We start from the raw sequence: 22,864 nt of genomic DNA on the forward strand, positions 1-22,864 counted from the left end.
TCAGAAGTTGTTTTGTGGAAGTTGCTCAACATTCAACTGATCTTTTGTTGAATTTGGGAGAGAAAGTGGTCTCCCCATCCTATTCCTCTGCCATCTTGGGACTGCCCCTTGGTTTGGGAATTTATAGGTTTTTTAGAGGCTTTCTCACTTGTTTTGATCTGTAGGTTTGAAGACTCAAATTTGAATGCACTGACATAGGTGGCATGTATTGATGATCTAGATTAGAGTTTCACCTTCGTCTCTATAAGGAACTCATAAGATATAAAGATATGGTCAATAGTTAGTTTCTAATTTAGTGTCTTTTTAGGTTAATGGCTCTCCAACTTTAGACTGTATCTGAATTTCCAGGAGGGGCTGTTAGAACTCAGGCAGCTTGATGTCAGCAAACAGTTTAGTAAGCAGCTCCAAGTTTCTTTACTCCCACAGAAATATCAGAAAACAAGCAGAAACTGTTAGAGCCAACTTTGTCAGAATTTTGGAAAAGGTTAAAGACTTACGGCAACCAAGTTAATTCTGAATAAAGAAAAAGGTAACGTCGAAATAGTAGGAAAGCTCTGTGGCAGTTTTACTTGCCTTCACCCCACACCAGCGATAGCTCAGTGGCAGTCTTGAAAGATGTCAGTCCCTGTTCCCTGTATGAAGCCATGGTTCCTGGTTCCAAGAGAGCAGAGCAAACCTTCTGTCTACAAATTATTTTGCATGTTTGTTCTGTCTGAGACTACCTGAAGGACTGAAGCAAGGCACTTACCACTGTTTCACCTAACTCAGAATCAGAATTCTATCTGGGCAGAAGAAAGGCAGACATGGCTTAAAAAGAATGCAGAGCTATGAGACAACCTGGGGCAAAAAGATCATAGTTCACACACAGACACACACACACATGACAACCTGAAACAAAGAGGGAGAACTGGAGAGAGAGATTCATTGTGCAATTTAAGGCATTCAAAACCACTCATGTATATGGGGAATTTAGAAAGCTACCTGCGAGCTCAGAGCAAGATTTTTGCTCAGCAGAACCCTGAGAACACAATAAACATTCACTGGGGATGATCCCTAGGATTTGCACAAGCATGGCTAAGTGTTAGAGGGCCCTAGCATATAACATACTGCCCCCTATCTTCCCTCTCTCCCAGTTCCTGGCATTCAAGGAAATTGTGTTGGTCTAAAAAATTTCTGAACATAGCTCAGGAGCAGAGATTGCAGTGACCAAACATATTAGGTTGGTGCAAAATTAATTTTGGTTTTACATTTTTGAAATTTGGGATTTGATGTTGGAATACATTCTTAAATGTGATAATGTTATACATCATTTTAATGAGCATTTCTCGCTTTATATTTTTCTTTTTGCTAATGACTTATTACTTGCTGTTTGTTTTATATTTATTTTAGACTAGGGAAATTATGTTAGACAAAAAGCAAATCTGAGTGATTTTCTTCATCGAGTTCAAAGTGGGCCATTGAGCAGTGGAGACAACTCATACCATCAACAATGCATTTGGCCCATGAACTTCTAATGAATGTACAGTAAAGTAGTAGTTCAAGAAGTTTTGCAAAGGAGATGAGAGCCTTGAAAATGAGGAGTGCAGTGGCTGGTTATCAGAAGTTGACAACAGCCAATTAAGAGCCATCATCTAAGCTGATCCTCTTAACAACTACACGAGAAGTTGCCAAAGAACTCAACTTCGACCATGCTATGGTCATTTGACATTTGAAGAAAATTGGAAAGGTGGTGAAACTGAAGAAATGGGTGCCTTGTGAGCTGACCAAAAATCAAAAAATTCTCCTTTTGAAGTGTCTTCTCTCATTCTATGCAACAAGAAACCATTTTTCAATAGAATTGTGACATGCAATGAAAAGTGGATTTTATACGACAACTGGAAATGACTAGCTCAGTGATTGGACAGAGAAGAATCCCCAAAGCACATCTCAAAGTCAAAGTTGCACCAAAAAAGGTCAGGGTCACTGTTTGGTGGTTTGCTGCCTATCTGATCCACTACAGCTTTCTGAAACCCAGTGAAACCATTACATCTGAGAAGTATGCTTAGCAAATTGATGAGATGCACTGAAAAGTGGAATGCCTCCAGCCAGCACTGGTCAACATAAAGGTCCCAATTCTCCTCCACAACAACTGCCGACCACATGTCGCACAACCAACACTTCAAAAGTTGAACGAATTGGGCTACAAAGTTTTGCCTCATCTGCCATATTCACCTGACTTCTCACCAAATGACTGCTACTTCATCAAGCATCTTGACAACTTTTTGCAGGGAAAAGGTTTCCACAACCAGCAGGACAGACCAAGAATCCATCAAATCCTGAAGCATGGATTTTATGCTACAAGAATAATCAAACTTATTTCTCATTGACAAAAATGTGTTGATTCTAATAGTTCCTATTTTGATTAATAAAGATGTGTTTGAGCCTAGTTATAATGATTTAAAATTCACCATCTGAAACCACAATTACTTTTTCACCAACCTAATAATAAGGAATACAGTCTCTATGAAAATAGATAAACTCCTAAACAAATGAGTTACTGCAGCAATTCAACAATAGACAAGACATGAAAAGAACAGGAAAAAAAACAACAACAACAAACACAGGAGATCCCAGGGAAGGAAGAGACTGATTTTCAAAGTCATTACAATATTCAGTTGTCTAGTCTTGAAACAAGATGAATCAGAAAGGTACTGCCATTCAAAGAAACAAAATAAATAGAAGCCATTCTGGAGGAAGTCCAAATATTGGATCTAGTAGATGGAGACTTGAAAACAACTGCCTTAAATGTGTTCAAAAAACTAAAGGAAAACGTGAACTAAAAGCTTAAGGAAGTGAGAAAAATTACGTATGAACAACAGAGAATATCATTAAAGAGAAAGTATAAAAAGGAACCAAATAGATGTTCTGCAACTGAGAAGTACATTTGAAATAAGCATTAGAAGAATTCACCAGCAGGTTTGCACAGGAAGAAGAAAACAATCACTGAACTTGAAGATAATTGAAATGAAGCAGTCAGAGGACAGAAAGAAAAAGGAATGAAGTCATAGTTGAAAGCATATGAATCCAAGGCATGTGTGGGTATACCTACCATCTCACTGAAACTTCAACTCCTCTTCACTCTTAGTACAGTTTGAAAGCATAGGGGTGGCTTCATGAGCAGTCAGCCAGTGCCATTCCATGATTGGTTTAATGATTCTGCTATTACCATCTCCAAGTCCTCAATAATTTTTTGACTAAGGGACTCTGCAAATTAGGTAGTTGATCCTAAATAGTGTATACGAGGGTTATAAGGGCTTACTTGTTTACTATTGATCACTTTATCTAGATTCTGAGATTTAACAAGGTCAGAACTCTATTTTACTCAGCAAGTGCTTCAGATATACCAGGTCCATAGTTGGCAGATGGTGTACTCTCAACATGAATGAGTAAATGCACAAGCTGTGAATCGGACTTCTTATTTGTTAAGTGCAAAGATGTCTCTCGTAAAGGTAATGCAGGTTATATAAGAATATATATTAAAAGCACCTGACACACAGTAGCTTTACAACATGCATACCCTTCCCCTTATGTATTTAATGGTCCTTGTATGTTGAAGTCTATTCTGTAGTCATCTTAGGTATTTTTTCTACCATTTAGGGACTTTTGTTTCAGTTGGGAGCTCGTGATTAAGAGAGGGAGAAGAGTTTGTCCTATGTCTATTCCAGCTCGATGAGTGTGTGATTCTCTGTAGATATAAGGAATCCTTGCTTAAGAACCCCAGTACCTGTTACAGACAGGAAACACAGAGGCTGTTCATAGACCTGGACAATCATTTTCCTACAGAGGTGGGTTGTGGGGATGAGGAATAGAGTACCAATGGTTATTGACTGCTTCCTCTGTTGTAGACCTTGTCTGGCCATACCTGTGTGATCTCAGTTAATTACATTTCACCTTCAGAGAATCCTAATTAAATAGTAGTGTAATCATCCCTCTGCAGCCTGTTTCTAAGACCCTCTGTGGATATACCAAACTCCACAGATGCTCAACTCCCTTATATAAAATGACAGAGTACAGTTGGCCCTTCATGTATCCTGTGGATTGTGCATCAGCAGATACAAAGGGTTGACTGTGTTACCCCTAGCGTATAAATGAGGCGAGGATACTCAGAAAGACCAAGCAACATGTGAGTGTCACACGGTTTATAAATGAGTGAAATGAGATTAAAACTTAGAACTTTTTTTTTTTCAAGATTTTTGCTCATTCATGCAACAGATGTTTTTAGGGGCTTTCTTACTATGTCACTGTGTTAGATGGTGGAGTATTTCACTTAAGTATACCGTGTCCCATGGAGAAAACAAACTTACCTTCTTCCATGGCTCCAACCCAGAATAGGCAGTCCCAGTGATAAGCACCAAAAGGAGGTGGCAGTTCCAAACACCCCATCTTCCTAGGGAGCGTTGTGATTCTCCTTATTCCCTAGAATGAGTAGCTCCATCCAATAGCTCTTTAGAAGGAAACCTTTGAAAACTCATCTCCCTCTTAGTGTCCTGTATACCAGAGTGTGTTTAGTCCATCAGGTGAGGTGAGATGGCTAGGATACGGGAGATATGTCAATGTCTCATTACAGAAATTATCCTGATAGTTTCAGTGTCAAAAAATCTTCCTGTAAAAGAGGCATTCACTTCTCAGGTGAATTCTCAGGCTTTTAATATATATCTTGTAGAAGCTGCCTCCTGGATCCAAGAACCACACCTGTATTTTGGTTCCAGAACTAAAATTCTTATGTTGTGTTTTCAGGCTAAAACTGTGTTGTTCTTTATTTTCACTATGAATGGTCACTTCATAGGCAAAGTAAAAGGTGAAGCTGTCAAGCCTTATTCTGGTTCCTGGGGCATCCTTAGGAATAGTGCAATAAAGTGTTGCTGATGAAAGAGCAGAGGATGGAATCATTTGCTTGGTATTTTGCACATAAGCCTCTAGTGTTAGTTACTGACTATCAGAGACACAGAACACAAGCTGGGGATTTCTTCACTTCAAAACAGCATGCATTTGAGAAAGTAGTTGGCCAGTAGTGATAGGCTTATCTGAATCTTCTGATTGTCATAGATTTTCATTATCAAGGTGGTTGCCTACCGCTCAATTTCCCTTTGATGCGTACTCAGCTGATCATGCTGTCACTGTTCCAGAGGGTAAAGAAATGAAGAACAAGCTTAGGTGAATCACAGTGCCTCAGAGGTCTGGTTGTTCTGACAGTTTCTAAATAGCTGAGATCTCAGGGAGAATTCTGATCCCAAAGCCATTCACAGAGTTAGAACTATTCTCTCAGTTTCTGTCTCTCTGTCTGGTGAATTTAGGTCTGAAACCTTTCTCTTACCTGGACTTCACTGTCTCCTTAACAGCTGAGCTGTCACTGGGAAGTGAAATTGATTACTTTTTTTTTCTGCCACAGCTGTTGTTTTTTACCTCAGCTGGTTCCCATAATTCCACAGATGGTAAGCATATGTTTATAGGCACGTAGAAAAAGAAGCTATACTGAATTCCTCCCATCTCTAATTCTTATTTTTTCCTTTCATGCAGAAAGTCAAAGTCACAGAGCCAGGGAATCATATATTTGTAGATTAATATTTCTGTGCATTAAGTCTTTGGAAACAGCAGGAAAGCTAATGATATGCTAATGAGCTGACAGTTTTTATTGATTGTAATGGAAGTCGACAAATGTCTGTCTTGGCTTTTAAGCAAGTTGGAATATTTTAACTGTCTTCAAGGCAGAAATACATAACTGGCTGCATTTTGAAAACCCTCCTTGTCAGTTTCGCAAGTCTTACTTTTTGTTAGCCTGTTGCCAAAGCTTGGGTCCTTGCCAGTTTATAAACAGAACACATCTTCATCCATATTTACATGCCTGCCAGGAACTCGTCCCCACTCCCTTTTCCTTTCCCCTTCAAAGCAATTTGTTTCAGTGTTTTAGCCTACAAAAAAAGGAAACCATTTTCTTCAGTGTAAACAGAGATCTGCAGGGAAATAAGAGTGTTAAAGAAGAATTAGCATTTGTTTGGCGGCAAAGCTGCTTTCATTTGTATCGGAAAGCTCCAAGTGTTGGAAGGGCTTGCCTAATCTTCCTTATTCCACACAGAAGAGGCTAATAATGGCATAATTTTTCTAACTTTTTTTCTGCATCTTCCTGTATTTTTTAGTGTGAAATGAGAAATGTTCTTGGAACAACGGAAATAATGGGCAATAGTGCCCCAGACAAAAAAAATATAAAAACCAAAAAACAAAAAAACCAATATCACCTGCCTGGTGGAAATTTATTTTTCAGTGCCTGGTGAGCTGAGTGCGGGAAGCCGTAGAAGGTGGCAACAGGTAGATGTAACAAAGAGGAAGAAAGATTCATTTTCTCTTTCCATTGTACTAATAGTCAAAACTCATTAATTTGGGCTCTGCCCCTTAGGGATTTATTTAGAGCCGCAGAGTGGCTGAAATTTAGCATTGTACTAACAACAAGAAAACGGATTGTTTAGCAAGTTAATAGTGTAAATAAGATTGCAGGGGAGAATGTTAGGCTACCTAAAAGGACATTAGTTTTCCAGCACTGAAAAACTGTTTCAGCAGACTGTTAGCATCTAATGCAAATAACTCATTATGGTTGGTTGAATAGTATCTTTCCATGAAGACAATTAAGATAGAATGTCATTTTTTTTTCATCTTTTTTTTTTTGGCCATATCTTTTTTTTTCTTTCTTGTTTTTAAATCGGAGGATAATTTCTCCACAATGTCGTGCCATATATAAGGAGCTGACACAATATTGTGGAGCACTGAGGTGGGTGGCCAGTGGGAGTTTGCTTTCTGACACAGGGAGCTCATTCGGTGCTCTAGAACCTTATTTTGAGAACAGAACTACCTTGTAGCACCATCTTGTGAGTCTACGTAACGAGGACACTTTCTTAAATGTTTTTATTTACACTATTAACTGTGGTGTTGGAGAAGACTCTTGAGAGTCCCTTGGACTGCAAAGAGATCCAACCAGTCAATCCTAAAGGAAATCAACCCTGACTATTCATGGGAAGGACTGATGCTGAAGCTCCAATATTTTGGCCACCTGATGAGAAGAACTGACTCATTGGAAAAAACTCTAATGCTGGGGAAGATTGAAGACAGGAGGAGAAGGGGACGACAGAGGATGAGATGGTTGGATGGCATCACCAACTTGATGGACATGAATTTGAGCAAGCTCCAGGAGTTGGTTGATGGACAGGGGAGGCCTGGCATGCTGCAGTCCATGGGGTCGCAAAGAGTTGGACACAACTGACCGACTGCACTGAACTAAACTGAACTGATAGTTGCCCAGCACTGGTGTGAAGTTAGCAGACCTGTAGTTGATGGCCCAAGATTAAGGTGTCCTTTTGTTGTTCTTGTTGAGTCACTAAGTCATGTCTAACTCTTTGCAACCTCATGGACTGCAGCATGCCAGGCTTCCCTGTCCTTCACCATTTCCCAGAGTTTGCTCAAAGTCATGTCCATTGAGTTGGTGATGCCATCCAATGGTATCCTTTTGAAAAGCTAATTAAAATATCAGAGCTTTTAGATTTTTCATAGGTCTAATGACCAGGTGATCAGTCCCTAGATCAATAGTTTTCATCAGGCATATCAAAATCACCTCAGGGCCATTTAAAAATTTTATAGAAAACTGTACTCCCTCACCCTCCTCTAAAATGCTGGTATGTACCCCTAGTTTAACAACTAGCATTCCACATGATTTTCACAGACTCTTAAGAGCTATTAATTTATAGTTTAATATTGTGTCAGGGAGGAAAAAAAAAATCTTACTCTTCCCTCTTTGGTTTTTCTGGCGAGTCTAAGAATTAAATTGACATGAGACCAATTAGCAGATACTCAAAACAAATTTCAACAACATGTATACATGGCTGAAATCCAGGAAAACTGAGTAGCTTACTAAAATGGCTGAAATACCTCACCTTAAATACCATTTTCAGCTAAAGACTAACTGGATGTGGTGGTAAAGCTTTGGGATTGCAAAGGGGAGGTAGACAGTTCATATGCAGATGCAGATGGCAGAGTGAATGTCCAGTAGATAAACGTTTGCTGGACTTGCAGAGACAGTGGGGTGCAGAGTGCATGCTGATCTTGTCTCCCCACCACACCTGACTCCTATTTCTTGCAGAGATCTCTGGTAATAGCTCTCTTCTGGGAACGGACCTTCTATCTGAATTCTTTTAGGTAGTAACGGTGAAGGTCAAAGTTTCTTCCTGTGTCTTTTGGGCTTTGATTGTTTTCAGGTCTAATTAATCTACATTCCAGTGAGACATTTCAAGTGGCAACTTTTGCTCACCTACAATTATATACTTCATAGTTTTTAAGAATTTGATATAGGTAAGGTGTTGATTGTGACTGCTTTGTGAAATATACTATGATGGGAATTGCAGAGGATGCTGAGGTGAAAGCCTATGTTTTGTCCTTCATGGTGTTTATAATTTAGTAATTTGGTTGGTTGCCATTCAGTTCCAGATAGTAATATTTTACTCTATTTGTGTATTGGATGTTGATGCTACCTTCACCATTGTTGCTATCCTTTACCACTGTGTAAGGAGTAAATATTGCTCCAGGAAATCCAAATGATTGACAACAGGGAGCATGTTCAGTAGCTCAGTCTTGTCCGACTCTCTGCGATGCTATGGACTGTAGCCTGCCAGGCTCCTCTGTCCATGGGATTTTCCAGGCAAGGATACTGGGATGGATTGCCAGTTGCTTTTCCAGGGACAACAGGGCAGTGTTTTTCAAAGTGGGGCCCCTTGACTTTTTTGTGAGAATCCTCTGGGACAGCTTTTGAAAATGATGAATCCGGGCCCACCCTGACTCTTCTGAAACAGAATCTGGTATTGACCCAGGAATCTGAATGTTAAATACTCAATGTGATTCTTAAGAAGCTGGCATTTTGAGAAATATTGCCGTGGTGAATGGTATGAAATAAAGCATAGTCTCAAAAAATGAGATCAAATGAGGTCTGCTGGTATAGGCTCAGTCAGAGTTTCTATTTTTTTCAGTTAAGTATAGATACATTTAAAGTTAAATGAAGAAAAATAATAGAAATTCTATCTTTTTATCCCTTACTTTGCCTTTTTGGGGAAGAAGTTGCTGTACTCTAAGATACGCTTCATCTTTAGAAATCCTCATAGATGATTTTTCTGGGAGAGATAAGGCTGATCAAGCTTCTTTGTTGTTTGTTGCTTTATGCTTTATAAAATTGTGTGTTCTAAAGAAAACTAAGTGCTTAGCAAATGCTTCCTTTATTGACAAATGTCCAGGAAATAAATACAGTCCGTGTGCTATCTGCAGTTTCCACGTCTGCAGAATAAACCAATTTTGACCTGCAGTTGGTTGATTCCATGCATGCTGAGCCTGTATGTACAGAAGACATACTGTAGTATATCATTTTACATAAAAGACTTGATAATCTGCAAATTTTTGTATCCATGATGGATGGGGGAAAAAGGAGGTCCCACAATTACCTTCCAACTACTAAGGGATGACTCTAGTCCATATGACAATTCAGTGTAAGACCTTTTGGTTCTTTTTATGAGAAGGTCCTGGGATATATACACAGATATGTATTTACAGGTATATGCATACACTCACTATTCTTTGGGTTACAGTTGGTATTTGTACAGTATATTCCACCTTTCTTTTTAACCCAGCCTGGAATTATATCCATTCAAACAAATTAGCATTCCCATCTTGGTTCATTTTTTTAAGAACACATTTTTAGGCTAGTATGTGGGCTGACCCTCGTGACCTTTTTTTTTAGAAAAAAATATGAAGTGCCTTGAGGTTTTGTGCTGATAGGGATCAAGAATCTGTCCGTTCTTATTCCCATTTTTGTTCAAGTCAACACCATTGACCTTCATCTAATGATCTGTGTAACACACATGTGTGTGCTGGAGATTATAAATAGAAAGAGAAGTGAGGAGGGATGCAGGAAGAAGAAAAGTGTGGGGGAGACAATTAGTAATTTTAAAGTGATGAAATCAGTCAGTCATTAAAATAAAAGGGCCACTTTGCTATACAGCAGAAAATAACACAACATTGTAAAGCAACTGTATGCCAATTAAAAAAAAAAAAAAAACCCAGAAAAACCAAAAAGAATACTGCTATATGTGATATATATAGCTACAGGATAACCAGAAGGGATATCCTTTCAATGGATTTTCCATTTCTTTTGGCAAAGATAATACCCTGACGGATATATTCTAGGTTTCCAAGGGTCTCTTTCATGGCTAATAAAAATAAGAATGATTTAGGCTCTTCTGACCAGTAGGTAATAGACCCAGTCAGCCCTTTCCTAGTACAACTATTTTCTCTACTTTTGCATCACTGAGGGTGACCAACTGTTGTCCTGATTTACCTGGGAGTCTCAGTTTTAGCACCCAAATCTCTAAATCCCAGGGAGACCTAGATAGTCACTCTAACTTCATCCATATTTAGCCTCATTAGACAGATATTTTCTAATGTGATATTATATCTCTCTGATGGTCTGTTCTTTGATGGAAACCTATAGCTTTGTTCACTATTGACTGATTTTTTCTTTTATCTTGATAGTTAGCAAAAACACACAGATCTAAATTGTGACCGTTTCAGTTTGGACAAGGGTTTCATTGACCCAGCACTTGAATGCTGGAAGGTTCTTCAGCTTTTGCATGCAGCACTTCTTTTTTTCTAGATGATGTGACTGAAGCACAGAGAAGGTGGTTGACTTCTTAAGTAAACCCAGTTAGCTACAGATGGATCCAGACCTTGAACCACTGACTGCCAATCCCATGCTTTTCTCAGATTCCTCAAACGTGCTTGAAAGGTGCCCTGGCCTTTCAAAGGAGATAATTCGCTTTGAAAATCTGTGCAATATTGTGCCAGGAAGAAGCTGATTGACTTAGATTGTGCTTCATTAATTACTCCCTGGAATTCCCTTGCAAGACATGGCAAATTCATTTTGAAGAACTATGGCAGGGACCTCCTTCCCATGGTGAGGCTGTCTGCTCTGGTAATCACAGACACTGCATCATCCTTGAAGAGGAAGAGATTAATAAAGCTATCTAGTTTGGAGGAAGAGGCCTTTTGACCCTGTTGTTTCTATTAACATTTCCAATTAATATTTTATCTTGAAATAATAAGCAGAAACAACGTTTGCTGATTACCTTTTGCTGTTCAGAGGATAAGCACATAAACGTTAAACGTTACTCTCTGAAAAACTTGCCACACTATCATAAGCCTATATTTTATTTATAGATTAAGCTCAATATACTGAACCAGCTTCTACATGTTCCATCTGTTCTGTAATATCTCTTCCATCAAATCAGGGAAAAAATACCCTAGAAAAAGAATCTTGAAATTCAACATGAAAAATCCAAAAGCTTTGTCAATATTTTCATTGAGAGATGGCAGCCCCAATGACTTTCTTAAATTAGGGCTGTTCTTCTAGACAGATTGCAAAATTAAAAGACCACCTTTCATCCACAGTGAAATGTTGAGCAAATCTTAAGACTCACCAGCAAAGACTCATGTTATTCAATTAGCTGAGAGCAAGGTTCTTAGTTTTCCCCATGTCTAATTTTATTTCCTTGATTAAATGGATCAGTAGAGCATTTTAGCCTAATATGTTCCTATTTTCTCTTTCCCCCACCTAAGATAATCCTGGAAATCAGCAATATTTAGTGTTTCAAGATGACTAGGGCATTGAGGAGAATTTTTATTGCATCAGTGCCTTTTTAGAGGGACAGTTTAAAAACACTGACTGATGGGTACTTAGTTCTATGATATCATTAGCATAAGTCAGTAGTAAGTAATTGTAGCTTTCTCAAGATGAATGGACGTTTTGAAATTTCTGGAAGAGCATGAGTTGGAGTAGGTCAGTGTGGCCAACTCACCTCCTGAATGAGGTTATCAGTCTTGTTAAATAAAAAATTTTCCCTGCAGAGAGCATGTGACAAGAGCCATTTGAACTGATACGTGTAATACTGATTGCCACCTCTCTCTCCTTTTATCAAGGGGATTATCCAAGATGGGAAAATCATCTTCATGCCGAATGGATATATTACACAGTGTCCAAACCTGAATCGCAGTAAGTAGCAACTTAAAGCATTTCAGAGTTATTTAATATAACTTGTTGATAATATGAGAGAAGCTATCAGGAAGGATATACACAAACTATTTACATTGTTGACTTGTGAGGTGGTGGGATTAGTGAGAGATCTTATGTATCCTAACTACTTCTGTCTTTGAATTTTTAAAAAGTTTATGTGTTATTCATAGAATTAAAATTTGAAGATAAGAAAAGTTAGCATGAGTAGTTTTTAGTCTGTAGATTGATACAGAAAGTTATGTTCGATATAACTACATAAATACATGTATAAAAACTATTTTTAAAACTTCTTGAATTAGATAGTTTACTTTTGCTGCTTCTGTGATAGTTCACAATTCTTTAGGGCTGATAAAAATAGCTTAATTTAATTTTAAAAATGTTTTACATTTTAAAACATACTGCCTTTCTTTTCAGTTCATTTCATTTTTATTAATAAAAGGGAAAGATCTAGATCTGAAATCCTTGTGAATTCACTCCAATTTTGAAGTCAAACTTAACAAGAAAAGTGAAAAGCCTTCTATATAACCAAACAATTATGGTTGAAAAATGTATTTTCTCCTGTTAGCACAGTATCAACATTTATTTTATATTTTCTTTATTGAGCTTGCCCAACTTGCAGTGATTTCTTAAGCCTGGTGCAAGGAATAATGGATTTACAAGAGCTTTTGGCCAAGATGACTGCAAAAGTAGGTATCTAAACTTCACTTGTGATGTTTCATTTTTTTGTCCATCCTCTCTGGAGCTCAGAGTGATTTGCTATAATGGAAACATTTTTTTAGCTTTGGCATCTGCAATATGTTACCATAAAAATGGTTTACTCTTTCTTGAAATAGGACAACCTATAGTAAACATAACCATTTACGTCTTTGATGCTGTTCAGCTGTATCAAAATGTTTACTTGAAAAATGTTTGGAAGAAAGAGGCAACATATATCACTGTAGCCTCCCTGGGAGTGGAAAAGGAATTTTCCCATTGGCTGTTAAACTAGTAACACTGAGAGCTGATATATGGTCAGAGTCAATGCTGCTTATAAGCAAATGTATTTGGGATGCAAGAATAATTGCCAATAATCAGAAAGGGCAAAATCACTGTTGTTAGGAACAGATTACTGTCACAGGAAGGCATTATATCACATTTCTAATACGTGATTCATTTCAAAACTGGTCCTGAGTTCAAATAGTCAAGGAGGCAAGTTTGCCTTTAACACCTTCAGTCTTCTACTTCTGTATCTCTCCCTTTTCTCCTTCATCCACTTGAAAAGCATCTTTTGAGGATTTACTATTTGCTGGACACTGTGTTAGGCACAGAGGAGACAGTGATGAAGTGATTACTATCCCCACAGACGTCGTCTTGAGTGGCAGAGCCAGAAATGTAGACAATTAGGGGCTTTAATAATGTATATTCCTAAAATTTAGATTGATAATGAAAAGCCCTGAGCCTTGTGAAGAAAGGTGCTGAATAAATAGAAAACGCGGCTAATGCTGTTGTTATGATACCAGTCAGTCGTGGACATGAGTTCCGGCCTAGGGCGAAGAAAGAATTAGGTCGGGCCTAAGAGACATTATACTCTGCAAAAGGAAGACTTTTTTTTTTTTTTTTTTAGGAAGACTTTTAATAACAGTGAAAATGATACATTAATCCCATTCCACCTGAGGCTGTGATGGCTCCTGCCATCAGCCATAGTACGAGGGAAAAGTTGGTGGGGTAGCTCAGTGTTTGGCAGGTAGGGCTGTATTTTGGACTCAAAGATTGTGCTGCTGAAGGCTGTTTCTGTTTCAAACTAGGCTTTTTGGCCAAGTCTCCTTTTGTCTGCAAAGGAGAGACAGAGCACTTTCATAAAGAGAGAAACTAAAATGGAGAATCCAGAGCTTTTCACTTCAGAGTATAGTGGAAATGTGAAACGCAGGCAATTATTTGCCTTCCCAGCTTGTGGCGTGTAGAAGCTATTATTTTATATTGTCTGGAGCAGCTTGATCTCAATACTGTTAATTATATTTTAGCTTGCTACCAAATTTTTGGACCAAGAAACATGCCACTCAGCTTCAGGTGACTGAGGTCCTCCATATCCTGGAGTTGATGGCGCCCTTTTTGTTCTCATTCTTTCTTGTTGCAGGAATGCCATTTTTCTCTTTTTAGCTATACATTATCTAGCAGCCGCATTGAGCTCTGTCCTCAAAACATTATTAGGTAAAGTGGGCATTTGTGAGGCAGAATATATTTAATTGTGGGTGATTACAAGCAGAAAATGGTTTAATCCACCTTCTAAACACCCCCAGCACTGTGGAAGATTTATAAATCTATTTCTTTCAAACTGTGAATAGAATTATAATTAGAAAACTGAGTACTTCAATTTTCACTGCAAAATTTGAAACACATGATAATCTAGAAGGGTAGCTGGCAAACTTTTCTTGTAAAGGGCCGGTTACTAAATTTTAGTTTTTTTAGATCAAGAAGCAAAATTGCGAACATGATGTATATATTTATTTCACTTGAATGAAATTGATCAGTATAACATGAAGATACTCAACGTTGCTAATCATCAGGGAAATGCAAACCAAAACCACACAATGATATATCATCTCACACCTGTCAGATTGGCTATCTTCAAAAAGAACACAAGTAACAGATGTTACTGTTTTCTCCATAGTAAAGGGAAACTATGTAAACTCTTATAATACTTTGTTGAATTGTTTTCATTTACAGTAGAAACTTTGTAAACTATTAGTGGAAGTATAAATTGAGGCAGCCACTGTGAAAGATAGTATGGAGGTTTCTCAAAAAACTAAAGGTAGAACTACCTTATGACCCAGCAATTCTGTCCCTGGGTACGTATCCAAAGAAAAGAAAAATACTGATTCAAAAAGATACATGTGCTCCAGTGTTCATAGCAGTTTTATTTAGAATTGCCAAGCTATGTAAGCAACCCTAGTGTCCATCAACAGATAAATGGATAAAGAAGATGTGGTACGTACATGTATATTATAGCTTGCTACCAAATTTTTGGACCAAGAAAGATGCCACTCAGCCTTAGGTGACATGTACACACACAATGGAATACTACTCAGCCATAAAAAAAGAGTGAAATTGTGCCATTCACAGCAGTGGACTTGGAGGGTATTATACTAAGCAAAATAAATAAGCAAAAGACAAATGGTGTTTGATATCACTTATATGTGGAATCTAAAAAATACAACAAACTAGTGAATATAACAAAAAAGAAGCAGACTTATAGAGAACAAAATTGTGGTTTCTAGTGTGGGAGGGTGGAGGAACAATATAGGGGTAGTGAATTAAGAGGTACAAACTATTGTATAGTATATCATGATAGCTTACTATATAACAAGGAGCATATAGTCAATATTGTATAACTAAAAATGGAGTGTAAACCTTTAAAAATTGTCAATTACTATATTGTACACCTGTAACTTATAATATCTTGTACATTAACCATACTTCAATTAAAAAAATATAATCATTGAAAAATATAAAAATCATGTTCAGCTCACAGGCCATACAAAAATAAATGGTGAGCCAGATTTGGTCCATGGGCTTTAGTTTGTCAACCCCTGATCTAGAATAAGCTAGAAAGATACTCATACTAGGTAATATTTATCGAACACTTACTATGTGTTTGTTACAATGCTTAAATTTGTAGATTCCCTCTCTTTAATCCTTACAGCAATCCTGAGTCAGGTTTATTAGCCCACTGTCCAGGAGACGTTGGAGTTCCAAGAAGGTTGTGTAAGTTTTCCCAAGAAAATTGGGTGGCAAAGCTGGGACTCAAGCTTAGATTCTGAAAGTTGGATCATGACTGACAAAGTTTATGGTTGGAGGAGAAAGGATTAGAAAGAGAATCAAAAGATATAAAGGAGGAATGACTGATGGAAAAAGAGAGGAAGATGCTGCCAGTAAGAGGATGGAAATAATAGTGAGAAGAAGCATGGCACATAAAATGAGAGAAAACTAGGAGTGTGTGTTCAGATGGTATCTGTTGGGAGTGAGACGTGAGCACAGAGCTTGTAGTAGCTTTTGAAGGAAGAAGATCAGGTAAGAGCAAGGCCTCTGATCTCACCCATCTGGTTATAGCTACTTGTTTTCCTTAGATATGTGTGGCAATTTTCTGAGATCTGGCTTCACATTATGTGGGCTTCTGCCAGGGCCACTCAGGGGCAACGTCTATTGGATGATCTCTTTAAGGTTCTTCAGGTCATTGGGATGACTCAGAATTAGACTGCAAACCTGGGATCAGCCAGGTGAATTCTCAGCAAAGAATTCCTTAAGACTTCACAAGGAAGATGTTTCCCTCTAGCCAGGACCACAGTCTGAACTGGATGGTCTTCCTTTTGTGCCTGTATAAGCCTTATTTCTTTTTAGTTCACTCTGAAGCTGAGGGTACAGCCCTTTGGGGCCCCACCTTGACGTAGGCATTTCCTTTAAGACACCTCATCTTGGGCAGACCCTGTTTATCTCCCTGCCCCCCTCTGCAGTCATCAAGGTGGGAGCTCAAAGGCTCCATGTTTTGGCTGACATCATGGAGATTTGGTGCTCACTCACCTCTCTGGATCCCTGGCTGTGAGTTTGTTTTGGCCACTATGGCTTTCTTCCTTTTTAAAAGCTTTGATTTGTATATTTTATCCAGCATTTTAGTTGGTTCAAGTAGGAAAGTCTTTCAGGGTTCCTAGTCTGCCATCTTACTGGAAGCAGAGTGAAAGAGATGGAGTCTGGGGCGATAAGCCAAACCAGAAGACAAGTAGGATTCCTGGGTACAAAGGGAATTCTGGGGCACTAAATCCATCTGTATTTGCACTTTGCCTTTGGTTAAATAAGCCAAGATTTAGCTAATAGGATTGGAGGTTTGGTTTGAGTTGCCCAGCAGCTATGATTGAAATAGGCATTAGTCATACAGATCTTGGTGGAGATAGAAATGGGCTTTGGAGTGAGATTCATCTGATGTTGAATCTCATTTTTATCACTTCTTTCAATGTTTGCAGCCTGGAATGAGTCACTGATCTCATTTCCAACTGCAGTTTCCCCATCCATAAAACGATAATCGTTATTCTTCATTTTATGAAGATTGCATGAGAGTTGCTGTCAGAGCCCTGGTCTAGATCCAGGAGGTCTTGGAAAGCAGCAGAAAGTCCTCACACTTGGGTAATAGGAGAAGCCATGCAATCTGACCAGAGAGTGAGCCCAGCACACAAGCCAGGCTGGAGTTGGTAGCCAAAATCACATCAAAGCAAACAGGCGCAGACACCACGTAAGCTCAGGGGTGCACCTAGGAGGGCTTGCTGTTTCTTTTTTCCTTTCAAAGTAGGGATGATGGAAAATGTGTGAAAGGACAGATCAGGGAAGCGGCTCACATGTAGCTTCAGGTAACAGGAGCCAGGGTACAGAAGAGCCCTCTTAAAGAATCCCCGTGTGTGTTAGTCGCTTAGTTGTGTCTGACTCTTTGCAACCCCGTGGACTGTGGCCCACCAGGCTCCTCTGTCCATGGGATTCTCGAGGCAAGAATTCTGGAGTGGGTTGCCATTTCCTTCTCCAGGGGAAGAATCCCTACAGTTTGGCAAAGCCATACCTTTACAAGGGGGGAAAGGTGCAACGAGGTACCTTCCCTCACACCTCCCCTGATACCTCTCCTAAGTAATCCACTGGAGACCACTAATCCCTTAACTTATTCTAGAAATTGTCCCAGGTAGTCTTGATACTGTGAGAACCACACACCTGCTGAGCGAAGTACACAGTGATTGGGTCAGGCTGTGTCCTGATCTTGCATCCTACCTGTGCTGTAATCCCATTCTCCCTTCAAGCTCAGGAAGAAGAGATGCTGAAGACGGGTAGTTTCTTGATTACTTCTGTCTAAATCTTTGACAAATCTACTTATGGAAATCAAGCAGCGCTTGGGGTGGCATTTCAGCTTGTAACATATTTAATTTTGAGATTTTTCATTGTTTCCAGGAGCTCAATAGTGATTTTTCAATTAAGTTTAAAGGTTTAATACAATAGATCTCTTTTTTTTCCCTTTCATATAGCAAATGCCAAATAAATATTATTTCAAAGGAAAGGAAAAAAGCAATCTAGTTGCATGACTAATGTACCTAGTTTCATTCATTGACCTCTTACTGTGAAAAAGGCCTCTGCTGCCTGTTTTGAATGTGTAGAATTAAGAATAAATGATTCGCTCCCTGTTTGCTTAGATAAATGCTTGAACAAAGGTAAAACAGAAAAGAGATGCAGATTTGATACTGTATCTATTTTGGATCTTTTGCAGGCATTCCTTGAGAAAATGGCAGGTAGTGTAGAAATAGCTTTTGAAAATGAATTTGTAGAAATTCAGCATGCTAATGCCAGTGACAGAAAATGTAATTCATTTTTTTTTTTTATTCAGAGTCATTTTTTTTCCTTTATTGTTGCTTCAGGATCTAGTAGGGGGAGAAGGAAGGCAAGATTACATGTTAAGTGCCTTTGAAAAATTAGCTTTTTGCTTTACTGTATTCCTTTGTCTTTGAAAGTCTGTTTGATGCCTTCTTATTATTACAGAGATTAGGGCTTTTCATTGTTTTCAGAGAAGGCTAAGTATATTAAAAATGAAAAAGGCTCAGAAGGGAAACAAAACCGGCAATAGGAATAGCTTCCACTGTATTAAAACTGAGGCTCTTCCTTGAAATTGAGTTTTGGAGGTGAGCATAGCTCAGCTTCGTTGGGTAGTACTGGAAATTGACAATATTGCCTTTAGGCAAGCTCCTGGATTTTCAGGAAGCTGGGATAGATACAGAATCGCCTTTCGGACTAGTCCTTGAGAAGTCCTCTTCCCAGAGTGATACGGTCCCTAGAGCTGTTCCAGACTTTCAGAGTAAGACTGGCAGTTTCCTCTCATGGATTACTCATGCAGAACCACTTTTCGGAAAGAGTCCCTTCTAGGTCAGCTCTTGTTCATTCCAAGGTCAGAGGACTATCACTGCCTTAGGCAGGAACTGCTGAGGCGATAGAAATGAGGTCAAGATAATATGTGCTGCATTACCACTCCCTTCTTGTTTGTGAAAGTCGCTCAGTTGTGTTCAATTCTTTGTGACCCCCGTGGACTATACAGTCCATGGAATTCTCCAAGCCAGAATACTGGAGTGGTTAGCCTTTCCCTCTCCAGGGGATCTTCCCAACCCAGGGATTGAACCCAGGTCTCGTGCATTGCAGGCAGATTCTATACCAGCTGAGCCACAAGGGAAGCCCCACTTCTTATTATCTCTTACCAATATATAGTTTTGGTCACTTGGTGTCACCAGACTTTCGGAAATCTGTGTTATCTGTGTTTTGTAAAGAATTCCCAAATAACTTAATTATCGTCATTTCTGGAAGCTCCATGACTAGGCTGAAGATTTAAATGTGACCTGAATTTTTGGAAGATCCTGTACTGTAGAGGTGTCCTAGGAAGCTTAATATTTCAGGCATAGTCAGCTCAGTTTTTTCAGGGTTGATTATACTGCATGTGGTTTGTTTAGGATCCTTTGTCATCTTTGTCCTTCCTCTTGGTACTACCCATGACAGGCAGACAAGGAACAATTTTTCTTGAGAAATTTTAAAAGTGTAGAGGAAGAGGATAGAATAAGTGATAAAAACTAAGGTTGGAGTTACACATGGATTCTATTTCCAGAGAATAGTGCTGTTATGAGTGAGAGGAGCATGTGTGGATAGGAACCACTGAAAATACAGAAAGATGGTAGAAGTTCCATTAGCCAGGTTCAACTATGGTAACTAAAATATTACCCTGAAATAGTCTTAGTTTGGTTTAAGAACTGATTTGATCTCCTGTATGGGGAAAATACTCAAGACGGGGATATGTAATATAAATATGATTGAGAAGGAAAAGAAACTGATACATTTTTAGAAAGTGGTATTTGTTCTTGGTGATCTCTGTGCAAGAAGAAGAGTGATGTTGCTATGCAGCTGAGTTACACCTTAGTGTAAATAAGGATGTGACAACAGAGAGATCATACCAGATTTCAGGCTTTTTGAACCATATTTTTGAAGGCAACCTGGAGTCACATACATGGAAAATGGCCAGAAGAGAAGTTTGGAACCATATCACAAGGAGTCATTAGGGGAATCTGGTGGGACCAAATGTGGTTAGGGGCAGGCATGGGGACATTGGAGCAGGCATTGAGGAAACCTCAAATGTTTGTAGAGAGATTAGACATGCTCAGAACTGGCTACAAGGCAAAACTAGATCTAATAGGAAAAAGGGAGAGGAACTACACAGCTCAAGCCAGAAAGACATTTCAGACATCTTGAGCTAGCCAAGAGAAGTAGCCTCCTTTGGAAGGTAATGAATGTTTTATCACTGTTAGGTGTGCAAAGAGAAGCTGGATGATCCCTTGAAGGGATTACTTGTGATGTCATTCAAGCTTCATTCAGAGATGCTGAGATGCCGTGTTTGATGGGAGCAGTTGAGTGACCTAGAAAAAGGAAATAGGTTATTTTTCAAAATTCTCATCTCACCTGGGGATTTGTTTGCCTCTCTTGACCTTGTATGAATGCCAAAGTGGATTCCTGGAGAGTTCTATGTGGAGAATCCTGAACTGGGGAGAAATCAGATCTGCCTCTGACTCACCCTTTTTCTGGCTCCAGCTCCTCAGAATTTTTCATAGAAGAGGAAGCAGAGACTTCCCAGCTTGTAAACCATGACACTTTGGTTAGTATGTGAAGAACAGGGACAGAATAGTAGGAGATAAATGTACGTGCTTCAGAGTTGCTGATTAGATCACCTGTAAACACTGAAACGGGTCCTTGAACACATTCATTACAAGTGCTTTCTTGTGGGCTTGAGCTGAAAGCACGTGTTGATAAACACCCATGAGGTCCCTAAGATAGTTTAATGTCTCATTTGGTGCTCATTAGACCATGGGAGCCAATATGTCTTCAATTTAGAATTATTCCACCTTGTGTGAAATTAAAAAAAGAAAAACAAATCCTTCAAAACCAAAAAAAAAGATCTGGCTGAGAATCAGTGAACTGCTTTGAGCATTTCTCCCCCCACCTCCTGCTTGGATTTATTTTTTCTTGTTGCAATTAGCTTTGTTAGGACAATGCAGTTGAATTACAGAGATTACATATAGCAACTCTTGCTTACAGCTGAACTATGCAGAAACAAGACTTAGTCAATTGGAAAACTGTCATTGTGAGAAGACCTGTCAAGTGAGTGGATTGCTCTATAGAGACCAAGACTCCTGGGTTGACGGCGATCATTGCAGGAACTGCACATGCAAAGTAAGTCTCTTTGTACATAAATAGACTAACAGTTTAAAGAGAAGTTCTGCTGATTATTGTGTAACCTGTTTCTTTATAAAGCCAACTCTACAATGTACTACCTTTTTACTAAGTGCCTATTTACTAATAGGAGCAATTGTGAAGGTAAGTTGAAGTGTCATTATAACTACAAGTACTTGTCAAGGGAAAGCAAACACACTGTAATAACATGATTTAATATTATTAAGAATCGTACTGTTTGGAGATCAGAGTATCAGAGGGAGGAAGGAATCCCTTTGGTTTTTAAACTACCTAGTGGGTGAATTTAACTCAGATGACCATTATATCTACTACTGTGGGCAGGAATCCCTTAGAAGAAATGGAGTAGCCATCATGGTCAACAAAAGAGTCCGCATTGCAGTACTTGGATACAATCTCAAAAAAGAGAGAATGATCTCTGTTCGTTTCCAAGGCAAACCATTCAATATCACAGTAATCCAAGTCTGTGCCCTGACCAGTAATGCTGAAGAAGCTGAAGTTGAATGGTTCTATGAAGACCTACAAGACGTTCTAGAGCTAGCACCCAAAAAAGATGTCCTTTTCATTATAGGGGACTGGAATGCAAAAGTAGAAAGTCAAGAAACACCTGGCGTAACAGGCAAATTTGGCCTTGGAGTACAGAATGAAGCAGGGCAAAGGCTAACAGGGTTTTGCCAAGAGAATGCACCAGTCATAGCAAACACCCCCTTCCAACAACACAAGAGAAGACTCTACACATGGACATCACCAGATGGCCAACACCAAAATCAGATTGATTATATTCTTTGCAGCCAAGGATGGAGAAGCTCTATACAGTCAGCAAAAACAGGACCGGGAGCAGACTGTGGATCAGATCATGAACTCCTTATTGCCAAATTCAGCCTTAAGTTGAAGAAAGTAGGGAAAACCACTAGGCTATTCAGGTATGACCTAAATCAAATCCCTTACAATTACACAGGGAAAGTGACAGATTTAAGGGATTAGATCTGATAGACAGAGTGCCTGAAGAACTGTGGATAGAGGTTAATGACATGGTACAGGAGACAGGGATCAAGACCATCCCCAAGAAAAAGAAATGCAAAAAGGCAAAATGGTTGTCTGAGGAGGCCTTACAAATAGCTGTGAAAAGAAGAGAACTGAAAAGCAAAGGAAAAATATACCTATTTGAATGCAGAGTTCCAAAGAATAGCAAGGAGAGATAAGAAAGCCTTCCTCAGTGATCAATTCAAAGAAATAGAGGAAAACAATATAATAGGAATGACTCTTCAAGAAAATTAAAGATACCAAGGCAACATTTCATGCAAAGCTGGGCACAATAAAGGACAGAAATGGTATGGACCTAACAGAAGCAGAAGATATTAAGAAGAGGTAGCAAGAATACAGGGAAGAACTATACAAAAAAGATCTTCATGACCCATATAATCACGATGCTATGATCGCTAACTTAGAGCCAGACAT

The 22,864-nt window shown here is 38.9% G+C and overlaps 1 protein-coding gene across 3 annotated transcripts in view; it reads left to right on the forward strand.

Annotated features, from left to right (window-relative positions):
- Window positions 1-22,864, forward strand: part of NELL1 (neural EGFL like 1) — a 987,615-nt gene that overhangs the window by 239,370 nt on the left and 725,381 nt on the right. For all 3 annotated transcript variants that reach the window (XM_081533742.1, XM_081533741.1, XM_081533740.1), the window contains exons 6-8: window positions 12,037-12,109; window positions 12,734-12,816; window positions 21,254-21,388. In XM_081533742.1, coding sequence (XP_081389868.1) covers window positions 12,037-12,109; window positions 12,734-12,816; window positions 21,254-21,388 — 291 coding nt within the window. The remainder of the gene's footprint in view (window positions 1-12,036; window positions 12,110-12,733; window positions 12,817-21,253; window positions 21,389-22,864) is intronic.

The sequence above is a fragment of the Giraffa tippelskirchi genome, chromosome 10 (assembly GCF_054371585.1).
Source record: "Giraffa tippelskirchi isolate mGirTip1 chromosome 10, T2T-mGirTip1v1.2.pri, whole genome shotgun sequence".
Taxonomy (NCBI): domain Eukaryota; kingdom Metazoa; phylum Chordata; class Mammalia; order Artiodactyla; family Giraffidae; genus Giraffa; species Giraffa tippelskirchi.